General features: G+C 38.2%; 1 protein-coding gene across 4 annotated transcripts in view; it reads right to left on the bottom strand.

Annotated features, from left to right (window-relative positions):
* The window catches only part of LOC127428172 (dolichyl-diphosphooligosaccharide--protein glycosyltransferase subunit 2-like), a 45,646-nt gene that overhangs the window by 14,279 nt on the left and 17,072 nt on the right, over positions 1-14,295 (bottom strand). For all 4 annotated transcript variants that reach the window (XM_051676332.1, XM_051676335.1, XM_051676331.1 and 1 more), the window contains exons 8-16: positions 13,773-13,891; positions 13,424-13,529; positions 12,858-12,949; positions 12,661-12,775; positions 12,030-12,224; positions 11,331-11,417; positions 7,375-7,470; positions 7,108-7,183; positions 6,366-6,495 (exon numbers count right to left, since the gene is read on the bottom strand). In XM_051676332.1, the coding sequence (XP_051532292.1) occupies positions 6,366-6,495; positions 7,108-7,183; positions 7,375-7,470; positions 11,331-11,417; positions 12,030-12,224; positions 12,661-12,775; positions 12,858-12,949; positions 13,424-13,529; positions 13,773-13,891 (1,016 nt within the window). The remainder of the gene's footprint in view (positions 1-6,365; positions 6,496-7,107; positions 7,184-7,374; positions 7,471-11,330; positions 11,418-12,029; positions 12,225-12,660; positions 12,776-12,857; positions 12,950-13,423; positions 13,530-13,772; positions 13,892-14,295) is intronic.

Here is a 14,295-nt window from a genome sequence, read left to right as displayed (position 1 = left end):
CTGCTGTTGGTTTACTACTTAATTAACCAAAACAAATTAATTAGGGTTCCATTTCAGATGACACCACACTTTGAAAAGGTTTGCACTCGATTAGAGAAAAAAAAAGCATTGCTGGTTAAAACTGAACAATGACTGAACACTTAAGATCTCCCTATGGTCTTTCTGAGGGCACTACAGATTAATTGGATGTGTAATTGCCCATAAAAAGTTGTGCTAATCTGTGAAATTAATCTAATCCCACAAGAAAAAAAACTGATTGGAGAAAAGCACTTCTGAGTGACTCTAGCACAGGCACAGAGCTCATAGATGGCTACACAGGCAAAAGTTCAGCAGAGGATTTAGACTGAACACTCCCAGGGGGACAGAGAGAGAGAGAGAGAGAGAGAGAGAGAGAGCAGAGCCTCTATTTTGTCAAGTGTCTAATGCCCATAAGAAGCTGTCTTTCGCAACAGGTCAGAAATCAGTTAGTAGACTCTCTGTAGGGCTAGTAGATTTATCGAATATTGATGTTTTTTGCCATTAAGTTCTCAACACAGTGATATTGCAGTAATTTTCTGAGGTCTCCTTATCTTGTGACTTGCAAGAGTGATAGCATCGAGACATCTCTGATTTCTAGGTGCACTCAGTAATTCTGTTGTTTACTTCGCTGACACTTAGTGGTGTAGATTCAGCAAAAGTTTTAGTTACTGATGCGATTGCAGAAATGCACAATTTGCAGTCAGCCATGAAAGCATTCAACGACGGGGACTGATAAGATAAAGTGAACAATATATGGCGGGCTTGGTCATATGATTTCAACATGCCGGTGCCCAGCGCCATATGTAGAATAAAGCAGCATTTCTTCTAAAACCGATATGACCACAGTATTCATGTCAACTTAATGTACATCATTATTTCTTCAAAAATACCATTAATTTGATCCTGCTTAAAAGCTTAGCAATTAGCAAAAATATCACTGAGTGCACCTAAACAAAAAGGCCATTAGAATGGGTAAAAACTGGAACCATTTCAGCCACAATATATTTCGCTACATTATATATATTTATATATATAAAACAGAATTATATTACAATTACTAATAGAAAACAGCTATTTCACACAGAAATAATTTTCAACCCTCGTAAACAATCAAATTCTTTCAAGATATATATATATATATATATATATATATATATATATATATATATATATATATATATTATATTATATTATATACACATACACACGCATGCACACACCAGCGGCCAAAAGTTTGGAATAATGTACAGATTTAGCAGTTTTGGAAGGAAATTGGTACTTGAATTCATCAAAGTGGCATTCAACTGATCACAAAGTATAGTCAAAACATTACTGATGTAAAAAACTACACAATCACTATTTGAAAAAAGTCATTTTTGATCAAATCTAGACAGGCCCCATTTCCAGCAGCCATCACTCCAACACCTTATCCTTGAGTAATCATGCTAAATTGCTCATTTGGAACTAGGAAATCACTTGCCATTATATCAAACACAGTTGAAAGCTATTTGGTTCATTTAAATGAAGCTTAACATTGTCTTTGTGTTTGTTTTTGAGTTGCCTAAGTATGCAATAGACTGGCATGTCTCAAGGTCAATATTAGGTCAAAATGGGAAAAAAGAAATAGCTTTCTCTAGAAACTCATCAGTCAATCACTGTTTTGAGGAATGAAGGCTATACAATGCTTGAAATTGCCAAAAAACTGAAGATTTCATACAAAGGTGTACACTACAGTCTTCAAAGACAAAGGACAACTGGCTCTAACAAGGACAGAAAGAGGTGTGGAAGGCCAGATGTACAACTAAACAAGAGGATAAGTACATCAGAGTCTCTAGTTTGAGAAATAGATGCCTCACATGTCCTCAGCTGACAGCTTAATTGAATTCTACCTGCTCAACACCAGTTTCATGTATAACAGTAAAGAGAAGACTCAGGAGTGCAGGCCTTATGGGAAGAATAGCTAAGAAAAAGCCACTTTTGAAACAGAAAAACAAAGTTAGAGTGGGCAAAGAAACACAGACATTGGACAACAGATAATTGGAAAAGAGTGCTATGGATCTTAACCCTACTGAGCTTTTGTGGGATCAGCTAGACTGTAAGTTGCGTGAGAAGTGCCCGACAAGACAGGCAAGTGCTACAGGAAGCGTGGGGTGAAATGTCACCTGAGTGTCTGGACAAACTGACAGCTGGAATGCCAAGGATCTGCAAAACTGTCAATGCTGCCATGGAGGATTTTTTGATGAGAGCTCTTTGAAGTAGTTTAAGAAGTTCTGAACCTTTTTTATATTATTTTTTTCATGTTATTAATGTCCTGACTATACATTGTGATCAGTTGAATGCCACTTTGGTGAATAAAAGTACCAATTTCTTTTCATAAGAGCAAACTCTGTACATTATTCCAAACTTTTGACTGCCAGTGTATGTATGTTTGTGTGTGTTTATATATTATATATTATATATATATATACACACACACACACACACACACACACACACCATAATTTCTTTATTTAATCAGAATCAGTCTTTTTATATCCATCGGTCCACCGTGAGGCAGATCATCTACAAATGGAGAGCACTGAAAATTACTGCAACTCTGCCTAGAAGTGGACGACCTTCTAAAATATCTGCAAGAAAAGTGATAATTCAGGTAAAAACTAACCCAAACATAACATCTAGGGATTTGCAGACCTCTCTTGCTGCATCTGGGACACATGTGCATGCTTCCACAATAAGAAGAAAACTCCAACATGGCTTTCATGGGAGGGTTGCTAGGAAGAAGCCTCTGCTCTCAAAAAAGAACAAATCTGCCCATCTCAATTTTGCCAGAGAGTACCTGGAGAAACCTGAAGCTTTCTGGAAGTCCATTCAGTGGACAGAGGAGTCCAAAATTGAACTGTTTGGTCACAACCAAAACCGTCACGTTCGGCGAAAAGTCAACACTGCATACCACCATAAGAACCTTCTCCCAACAGTGAAGCATGGTGGTCGGAACATTAAGATCTGGGCCTGCTTTTCGTCCTTGGGACCTGGACAACTCCACATAGTCCAGAGAATCATGAATTCTGAGGAATATTGTAAAATCCTGGAACATAACCTCAAGCCGTCAGTTGTGAAGTTAAAGCTTGTCCGAAAATGGATCATGCAACATGATAATGATCTGAAGCATTCCAGCAAAACAACCAAAGAATGGCTGAGGAAGAATAAGATTCATGATTTGGATTGGCCCAGTCAAAGTCCGGACCTGAATCCAATTGAAATGCTGTGGCGGGACCTGAAGCGGGCAGTTCATGCCAAACGCCCATCCAACCTCACTCCACTGGCTGCGTTCTGCAAAGAGGAGTGGGCAAAAATCCCCCAAAGCAGATGTGAGAGACTGATTAGTCGCTACAGAAACCGTTTGGTTGAGATTATTGCTGCGAAAGGAGGTGCAATACCCTATTAACTGAAGGGGTTCACATATTTTTGCACCCATGAAATCTGAGTTTTTGTTAAATCAACCACTTTCGTTAAATAAACGATGACAATATATCATTATCTTTTGTTTGAGTCCATTATTTGGAATGTCAGTATTATGAATTGGGGTATAGATTAACATTTAATAAGGTTATTTTAGTATTTTTTTTTACAAAAATACTGACCATCTCTGTAGGGTTCACAAACTTTCGAGCAGCACTGTGTGATTGATAGACAGACAGACAGATAGATAGTATATAAATATATACTGTATACATACACAGTATATACACCGACCAACCACAACTTTAAAACCACCTGCCTAGTATTGTGTAGGTCCCCCACGTGCCGCCAAATCAGCACGAACCTGCATCTCAGAATAGCATTCCGAGATGAAATTCTTCTCACCACAATTGTACAGAGCGGTTTTCTGAGTTACCGTAGACTTTGTCAGTTTGAACTAGTCTGGCCATTCTCTATTGACCTCTCTCATCAACAAGGCATTTCTGTTCATAGAACTGCCACTCACTGGATGTTTTTTGTTTTTGAAACTGTTTTGTGTGAAAATCCCAGGAGATCAGCGGTTACAGAAATACTCAGACCAGTCCGTCTGGCACCAACAATAATCCGTGTGATTATCTAATCAGCCAGAGTTTCTGCAGGTTCGAAGAAATGAAATTTAAGATTTAAGGCCAAATAAAAGAAATTTAAGATTACTTTCGCAATAATAATAATTAAAAAAAAATTTTTTTATTTAAAAAAAAAAAAAAAAAAAAAAAGCACATTAAATAATTCATTAGCTGGTAAATACAAAACCACTGAGACTACTTGGATGTCTCTGGACATGTTTTTTATATTTTATTGTGCATTTGTGTGTTTTCTTTTTTTTAAATAATATAATACAACATTAAAACTCTAAATGAATTCATTATGAATGCATGTAGCCTAAAGTATGTAGCCTACATTGTAACCCTTCTCTTTAGTCACTTGCTTTCCAGCAAGACGTGACGCAATAGACCAATGCTTTGGCAATGTCACCGCTTATGTCAAACACGGAAGTGGTGGCAAAAACCATGCGTAAAAAGTATCGCATTACGTTTTTAAAAAATGATTCCGAGGGCTCTAGTTGACTGCTGTGGCTTCAAGCCATCAACAGAGCTGACTGGACTGAGATCATTTCAACTCACTACTTTGCAGCAAAAGTTTATAGCGAGCATGATTACATGTTTGTTATCAACTCATTTTATTATAGTAATTGTATCGCTAAGAAAAGAATATGTTTGTACTTATGATGGTTTTGTGTCATACTTTCGTTTAATCATCTAATCTGTCAACTCTAACACAACAGTAAGCGGGCTTTCTGCTACCACTTACTGCGCAAGCGCTGACATTTTTGTAAACAAGAGGATTAGTCTATAGACCATATTCACAGTAGCGCAATGTCTGATTTTTAATGGGAATGGAAATGAAGCTGTGACGGATAGACTTACCATCTCTTCAATGGCATGCATGATATAAATCTGTAAAAAGCTCCAATATCCCATCTGATTTTCCACAACTCATGTTGTCTGGAGTTTTTTTGTCTACTGAGTGGAATATTTTTCCAATGTTCTGTCTGCGGAACAATCCAAAAACACTTTAAACTGCAGTACAATTCATCGAAGAGACTGTACATCTATCCCTCACAGCCTCGTTGTCATTCTCATCAGTCATTCTCTGCAGCTGAGTAGTTCTGTTAACTTTACAATTATTGTCAAAGGTGATGTAAAATAAGGAAGCAGCATGATTTGAAAGGCGTCAAAAAACCGCTCCAACCTCGCGTGCTTGCAAATTGTAACGTTGACAGCTTTGTCGATTATAAGCAGGAGCGACAGTGTTAATGCGTCGCTCGCTTACAGAAATGCAAAATAACACCATTTGCATTTCTGATTAACGGGTTTATAAATGTGTAACATCTGTAACATTTTAAGTTCAGTAAAAATGTGCTTGCCTGCTCGCACTCACACTAAACTCAAGCGTCAGCTGCTAAATGACGGATGCACGAGAGAGCGAGAGAGATGATTTTAAGCGTCTCCTCTATTCACGGCCCAAAATTTAAGACCTCAGCAAACGAAATTTAAGACTTGTAATTTAAGATATTTAAGACTTTTTATGGCCTTAAATATTAAAAAGTAAATGTAAGACTTTTTAAAGGACCCGCAGAAACTCAGAAGTGGCAGCAGTGCCGTGCATAAAATCATGCAGATATGGGTTAGGTGCTTCAGTTAATTTTCACATCAACCAGTAGAATGGGGAAAAAAAAAATGTGAGTGATTTGGACCGTGGCATGATTGCTGGTGCCAGATGGGCTGGTTTGAGTATTTCTGTAACTGCTGATCTCCTGGGATTTTCACTCACAACAGTCTCAAGAATTTACTCCGAATGGTGCCAGAAACAAAAAACATCAAATGAGCAGCAGTTCTGTGGATGGAAATGCCTTGTTGATGAGAGAGGTCAACATAGAATGGCTAGACTGGTTAGAACTGACAAAGTCTACAGTAACTCAGATAACTGCTCTGTACAATTGTGGTGAGAAGAATAGCATCGCAGAATGCTATTCTGAAATGTGGGTTGGTGCTGTTTTGGTGGCATGAGGGGGACCTACACAATATTAGACAGGTGGTTTTAATGTTGTGGCTGATCGGTGTATAGAATATAGTCACAAGGCTGAAACATATAAGATATACCTTTTTGATCTGTATTGCCCAGCCCTTTCCTCTTTTATATCAAGAACCTACCAAACTGCACTGCTGTAACTGTTGGTGCTGAATCAAGGACGAACATTGAATGAGCAACTTCTAAAAATGTGTCATGTGTTTCTGAAAGTGTGTTATGAGGGATAGAAATTGTACCTTTTCACAGCTTTCTGTGCCAGCATGCGGTTACCAGCCAGGAAAGTGAGACTGCCTATAATGGCCAGATACTTCAAAGTCTGGAACATGTTTAAGTGAGTCCAGTACACGTACATTAGACCCAGCATAGCTAAAAGTGAAAGGAATGGAAAAACAATGTGTTGAAAAGAGAACAAATAATATTTTAAAGTGACAATAATCCAAATCAATTTTTGCATCACACAAGAATACTGCTGATCCATTTTTTTGGAAATCCTTTGTGTTAAAGATGACAAAAACTCGAAATTGACAATAGTTACTAAAATGTCGTTATCGTAAAGAAAAGATTCATAATCTGAAATAACCAAGGCAGCATGGGCAAGGAAAGTAAAGTAAAGATTAAATGTACAATCAGCCAGAAATAATAACAAAATAAACCCCAGAGTGATCAGGACAGATTGATGGAGGAGTCTTATCCCCCAGAGCGGTTTATTTTGTTATAAAGACTTGGCTGACATTTTTCACATTGCTACTTAACAAACTAACTGGATGGTTGAACATAAAATATTGGTTTTAAATCAATTGAGAAATTAAACTTGTAGGAAATTAACTTGTGCCATGTAGGAAACCAGTTGCCTGCGACAATGTTCAATAATAAAGTTTAGCTGTCATTATACAAAAATAGCTTACTGCAAAATGTCAAGATTGACCAATCAGATTTAAGTATTTCAGAAAGCCGCATAATAATACCCGGTCAACTCACCTGCATGGCCTATGTGGAAGAGAATAGTGCTGGGAGACAGAGTGAAGTTTGAGATATTGGCTCCCAGTTTAAACCACTTAATAGGAGAGAAGAGAGAGAAATAAGTGAGACAGACTAAAGGTATAAAAACAAAAAAAATGGCACCACAATAATAGATTGCCTGTATAGAAAACAGTGTCATAGCAGTTTAACAGTTTAATTTAATAAGTTATACCAAGTTTTAGGTCTCCAAAAAAAAAAAAAAAACGGTTTCAGAAGAGCCCTTACCAGAATGAGCAGAAGCAAAAATGGGGAAAGGACGAGGGCAGTAAATGCATTGGACACAACTGTGGGAGGCTTCTTCTCTGGCTCTCTGAACAGGTGCTACAGAAACACAGGTGCTATCAATAACAGCAACAGAAAGAGGTGATGGGTAGGGTAGGGCTGGGGTGATATAGCTAAAAAATTAAATTAAGCCTTTTGATGACAAGATTCAAATTGTTACAAGGAAGTACAGCAATAATAGAGTTAAAACTTATAAAGGCTTGTTTGCCCATACTGTTTTTGTTAAACTAAACGAACACAAGGAAGAATGGTATATAATCATTTTCATTTATGTGCACCAACATAACAATACCAAGTAATAAACAGCAATATTTACATTCACATTTTTACTGAAACATTTGAATACATGGAATATGCCACATTATAAACTCTATTGCTCAAAGTAATTGTACTGAGTAGGGAAAAAAATAAATCATCCAAGTCACTTCAAATAAATTAACTTTAATGAGTATTTAGAACTTTCTCTTTCTTTTGAGTTCACAAAACCGACACCTTTTAAATAACAAATTGTTTTAATGAACATGTTCATTTACATTTACAGGAACTTAAATGGTCTAATTTAACAAAGATGGCCAGTAGCCTCTTAAAACGCTACAGTGCATCCGGAAAGTATTCACAGCGCTTCACTTTTTCCACATTTTGTTATGTTACAGCCTTATTCCAAAATGGATTAAATTCATTATGTTCCTCAAAATTCTACAAACAATACCCCATAATGACAACATGAAAGAAGTTTGTTTGAAATCTTTGCAAATTTATAAAAAAAAAACAAAAACAAATCACATGTACATAAGTATTCACAGCCTTTGCCATGACACTCAAAATTGAGCTCAGGTGCATCCTGTTTCCACTGATCATCCTTGAGATGTTTCTACAACTTGATTGGAGTTCACCTGTGGTAAATTCAGTTGATTGGACATGATTTGGAAAGGCACACACCTGTCTATATAAGGTCCCACAGTTAACAGTGCATGTCAGAGCACAAACCAAGCCATGAAGTCCAAGGAATTGTCTGTAGACCTCCGAGACAGGATTGGATCGAGGCACAGATCTGTGGAAGGGTACAGAAAAATTTCTGCAGCACTGAAGGTCCCAATGAGCACAGTGGCCTCCATCATCCGTAAATGGAAGAAGTTTGGAACCACCAGGACTCTTCCTAGAGCTGGCCGCCTGGCCAAACTGAGCGACCGGGGGAGAAGGGCCTTAGTCAGAGAGGTGACCAAGAACCCGATAGTCACTCTGACAGAGCTCCACGTTTCTCTATGGAGAGAGGAGAACCTTCCAGAAGAACAACCATCTCTGCAGCACTCCACCAATCAAGCCTGTATGGTAGAGTGGCCAGACAGAAGCCACTCCTCAGTAAAAGGCACATGACAGCCTGCCTGGAGTTTGCCAAAAGGCACCTGAAGGACTCTCAGACCATGAGAAACAAAGATTGAACTCTGTGGCCTGAATGGCAAGCGTCATGTCTGGAGGAAACCAGGCACCGCTCATCACCTGGACAATACCATCCCTACAATGAAGCATGGTGGTGGCAGCATCATGCTGTGGGGATGTTTTTCAGTGGCAGGAACTGGGAGACTAGTCAGGATCGAGGGAAAGATGAATGCAGCAATGTACAGAGACATCCTTGATGAAAACCTGCTCCAGAGCGCTCTGGACCTCAGACTGGGGTGAAGGTTAATCTTCCAACAGGACAACGACCCTAAGCACACAGCCAAGATAACAAAGGAGTGGCTACGGGACAACTCTGTGAATGTCCTTGAGTGGCCCAGCCAGAGCCCAGATTGAACCCGACTGAACATCTCTGGAGAGATCTGAAAATGGCTGTGCACCGATGCTCCCCATCCAACCTGATGGAGCTTGAGAGGTCCTGCAAAGAAAAATGGGAGAAACTGCCCAAAAATAGGTGTGCCAAGCTTGTAGCATCATACTCAAAAAGACTTGAGGCTGTAATTGGTGCCAAAGGTGCTTCAACAAAGTATTGAGCAAAGGCTGTTGGTTTTTTTTTTTTGTTTTTTTTTTTATAAATTTGCAAAGATTTCAAACAAACTTCTTTCATGTTGTCATTATGGGGTATTGTTTGTAGAATTTTGAGGAAAATAATGAATTTAATCCATTTTGGAATAAGGTTGTAACATAAAATGTGGAAAAAGTGAAGCGCTGTGAATACTTTCCAGATGCACTGTATATGTTGCAATGGGAGCATAGATGCAGAGATTACTGGGCATTTTTTTTTACCATGCAGCTATGCGGACTTAAATTGAACGGTTTGAAATTTCACCAAAAAATGATGTAGGCTATTGGGCATTCCTCGTTCTTCTTCTTTCATGCTTTACTTAATCTATTTGTGTTGGGATATCATGAATATTTTTAGTTTGATTAACTGAATCTGGGCAGGGGATTTCTAATTTCCAGCATGCTTTTTATGCCACTTGTCAGTGACAGTAAATGTTAAAATCAAGTGTTTTATAATGCAAAATGTGTGTACTTTGTGCAAGATGAATGTAAAGGCGGGAGACTTGTTAGTGTTTAATGTTTTGTTGTTATTTAGAAGAGTTTCTGTAATGTTGAAGTTTTGGGGGTTACCATTATGGTGAATAGTGGAGCTTGATGTTAAGTTAAAGGACAGTTGCATTTTCTATATTGCTTCACTCATTGAACAATTGCTAATTTAAGCATAGTGTATCCAATTAGCATCCATTCAGCATGCTAGCATGTACTAGCTAGTTTATAATGGAAAGTGATTCATTTAAGTCAATTTAATAAGTCTAATTTAGGTGGGTTTACTTAATTAAATTAGGTTCCTTCTACTTGAAGTTTTAAGTTAAGATTACATGGTAATTTTAAGTTATCCAAAGAGTTAAATTTAAAGTTAAGTGCCATTAAAATGATGAGTTAACTTACTCAATATTTCAAGTTAAAATCAATTAACTTGCATATAGCACAAAATCTGAAAGTTCTACTAATTTAAACTTGGGAGTTTTTTAACTTAAAATTTTGATGCAACTAATTACCTCTTATTTAGTTCTGCTTTCTTATTAGGGTTTATGGTGCAAGCAGGGCATTTCTAAATGATTGTACAAACTAATTCAATCAATAAAAAGGGCAATTTGAACTAATTCACAGAAATGAATCAAACTTACAAATTCTAAAGCAATTTTTGCAACTAAAGTTTAAAAAATGTGATCAGTTATTTCAACCGTGGCATGATTTTTGGTGTCAGACGGGCTGGTATGAGTATTTCTGTAACTGCTGATCTCCTGGAATGTTCACACACAACAGTCTCTAGTTTACTCCCAACGGTGCCAAAAACAAAAAAACAGTGAGCGGCAGTTCTGCGGACAGAAACGCCTTGATGAGGTCAACGGAGAATGGCCTGACTGGTTCGAGCAAAGAGAAAGGCTATGGTAACTCAGATAATCTCTCTGTACAACTGTTGTGAGCAGAATAGCATCTCAAAATGCACATGTCGAACCTTGAGGTGGATGGGTTACAACAGGAGAAGACCACATCGGGTTTCACTTCTGTCAGCCAAGAACAGAAAGTGGAGGCTGCAGTGGGCACAGACTCACCAAAACTGGACAGTTAAAGACTGGAAAAACATAGCCTGGTCAGATGAATCTCGATTTCTGCTGAGGTACAAAGATGGTAGGTGCACTGCAGTCTCAGCTTTCTGTTCTTGCTCCTGACCCATATCTGCATGACTATGCAGTGCACTGCTGCCACACAATTGGCTGATTTGATAAATCGCATGAATAAGTAGGTGTACAGGTGTACCTAACAAAGAGGTCAGTAAGTGCATTTTAAATATTCAATATGAAGATATCACTCAGCCCTTGTGACGGGACCTTTATTAGGAGGTTGTTACAATAATTGAAGCACATTAAATTCATTACCTGAATTTCTGGTTTGGGTGTATACAAAGTTTTGGCCTGAATTGTTGAAGGTGCCTCTTCATCCAGAAACTTGAGCACAACGTCAGCCTTTGAAAAGATGAAGAGATTTTACATGTTATTTTTAGAATTTTACATGTCAAGTCATCAGAATCAATATCTTTTGTAAGGATGTTGACAGTTCAACAGCTTAATTTCCAGGCATGCAGCCATCAGATTTGCCAGAGAACAAGAGCTCTGAATTACACTGTGGCCAAAAGTTGCACACAAGAGCATCATCAGTCAAGAGGTCAGGCACTGATGTTTTTTGCGATGGGCTGGCTCACGGTTAGCGTTCCAATTTAGCCCAAAGATGTTCAGTGGGGTTCAGGTCTGGGCTTTGTGCATGCCAGTCAAGTTCTTTCACACCAGACACAGTAAACCATTTCTTTATGGGCCTCAATTTGTGCACAGGGACATTGTCATGCTGAAAAGCACTCTACCCAAACTGTTACCACAAAGTTAGAAGCACACAATGCCCAAGAACGCCATTGTATGGAGTAGCATTATGATTTGTTTTCACTGAAATAATAAAGTAACCAAACTTGTTAATTAGAAGGGGGTGTCCACATACTTTCGGCAATATAGTGTATATTCTAATGAGACAAAACAGCTCTTATAATTCAAGATCCCAGTGATCTCTGATGAAAATAACTGCCTTACCACATTCCATAAGATTGGGTTTTCCAGTGTAGCGTCTCCCACAATCAGGTAGAGAGCATAGGTGCCAGACATGGAGTTAAACTCTGTCTTCCTCTCAGCTGTGTCCAACTCAAACTTATACAGGTTTTTACTGTCGGGCTCAGCCACAAACACCACCTCCTGTCCTGTCTTCTGGTTGTGCAATCTCACAAATGTCTGAAAGCAATAAATAGAGTCAGTTTATTCAAACACATAGATGTTTATGAGTGTTTTTAAAATAGTGCTGCTGGTATTTAACCATAAACATAACACTATCAATCTCCATTGCTGACCAGCCCCAACCAGTAGGTGGCTGAATGTGAAAGTAAAATCACTTCCACACCAGAATGTGAAAGTGAAAGTGCAGATTTTCAGTAAAAAAGGGCTTAAGTATTGATCTGTTTCTCACCCACACCTATCATGTCACTTTTGAAGACATGGATTTAACCACTGGAGTGAAATAGATTACTTTTATGCTGCGTTTATGTCTCTTTGGACCTTCAAAGATCTGGTCACCATTCAAATAAATGCGTAAGACTAAGATACTAAGGACAGAATTTATTAGACTTTAATGCAAACTCAACATATTAAAAGTTGTGCTTGTGATAACCACCTGGTGAGGGGTGAGTTCCACTCCTGTGGTCTCGTCAACTAACTGGAACATCATGGCAAAGTTCTGATGGCTGTCAGCCATAAAAGACGCCTTGGCTTTTTTTGGATATTCCACTCTGAAAGAGATTTTGGCACACAAAGTTGGCAATAAAAAGGCAAACAATGTGAATAAACAGGATCAGGGTGACTTAAACTTGCCTGGTGGTTTTGGGGCCAATGCTCTGGTCTTTATCCACCACAGACAAGTCCATGTTGTTGATGGCGACCCTGGTAGAGACCTTCACTTTCAGCTGAAAAAGTGTGAATCGAATGGTATTCAATTTAAAGCTCCAAAATGGCACAAAACTCAGACATTATTCTAATACATTAAAATTAAATACATTTTGCAAGGCCAAATATGCAGCTAAAAGGAAAAATACTACAATTACAGGAAAAAAATCTTTTGTTCAAAGGAAGAGGCCTGTGACTTGTAAGAAAATCTCTACGGCAAATGCGACATGCACTTGACCTTATAATTGTAAGCTGAACAGTCAGAGCAATTATGCTTTATATAGCTACAATGACTCAGTGAAAGCTCAATGGACCAATTCAACGCAGTGAACATTGAGTGAATGAGGAAACTAATCACAATTCATTGCAATTGCAGTTAGTTAAACTCTGAGGTCAACTCTTTGTCCTACTGTATGAATTCTGAGTAGTCATGCCAGACACTACACAAAAGCTAAACAATATTTGAACAACATGTCTTAAAAGATACAGTTTACCTCAACATGGTTGGCGACAAATCGGCTGTCGCCGGCAACGGCAACAGAGAACTGGTAGTAGCCACTCGCAGGTTGGCTTGCCATGAAATTCAGCTCAAAAACACCACTGTGGAATAGAGAAAAGAATTTAAACAGAAAACATTCCCAAACATAATTATAATTTGTCTTTTGTTAGGCTTATTATTGCTTAAAGGTGCACAAAATCAGTTGTCGCTTAAGTTCTGCTGGCCATTACGACAGTGGTCTTGGACTTTATACTGACATCTATCAATTGAATCTAACAATCTATCTATTGTACAATCATTAAATCATAGTAAAGCATTTAAAAGCATTTATTAGATGTACACACTCTCTGATGGTGAAGGGTGCTTGGCTGAGGATGGCAGATTTTGTGGCCACATCACTGGCCAAGTCCACCAGCACACTGGCTGAACTGAGTGGCTGGCACAGAACATCTGTCACCAGAAGCTGTTGCAGAAGAAACACATACAGCACATTGACCTTGTTTACATTCACATCATTTCTGATTAGCGTCCATATTCTGTTTAAGACTTTATTATGAAAGACATTTACATGCTCCACAGCTTCTGGAATATTCTTGTAAATGTAATCAGCATATTCCAAATAAACCAAGATGCATATTACTGTAATAAACTCAATTCACATTTATGTTCTTAAAGGGATAGTTCACCAAAAATAAAATGAAAATTCTCTCATCATTTACTCACCCCCATTCCATCCCAGATGTGTATGACTTTCTTCAGCAGAACACAAAGATTTTTTGAAGAATACCTCAGCTCTGTAGGTCCATACAATGCAAATGAATTGTGATCAGACATTTGTAGCTTCAAAAAAATCACAAAGGAAACATA

This window comes from Myxocyprinus asiaticus, chromosome 37 (assembly GCF_019703515.2).
Source record: "Myxocyprinus asiaticus isolate MX2 ecotype Aquarium Trade chromosome 37, UBuf_Myxa_2, whole genome shotgun sequence".
NCBI classification, from domain to species: Eukaryota; Metazoa; Chordata; class Actinopteri; order Cypriniformes; family Catostomidae; genus Myxocyprinus; species Myxocyprinus asiaticus.
This window is presented reverse-complemented; position numbering and strand designations above follow the sequence as displayed.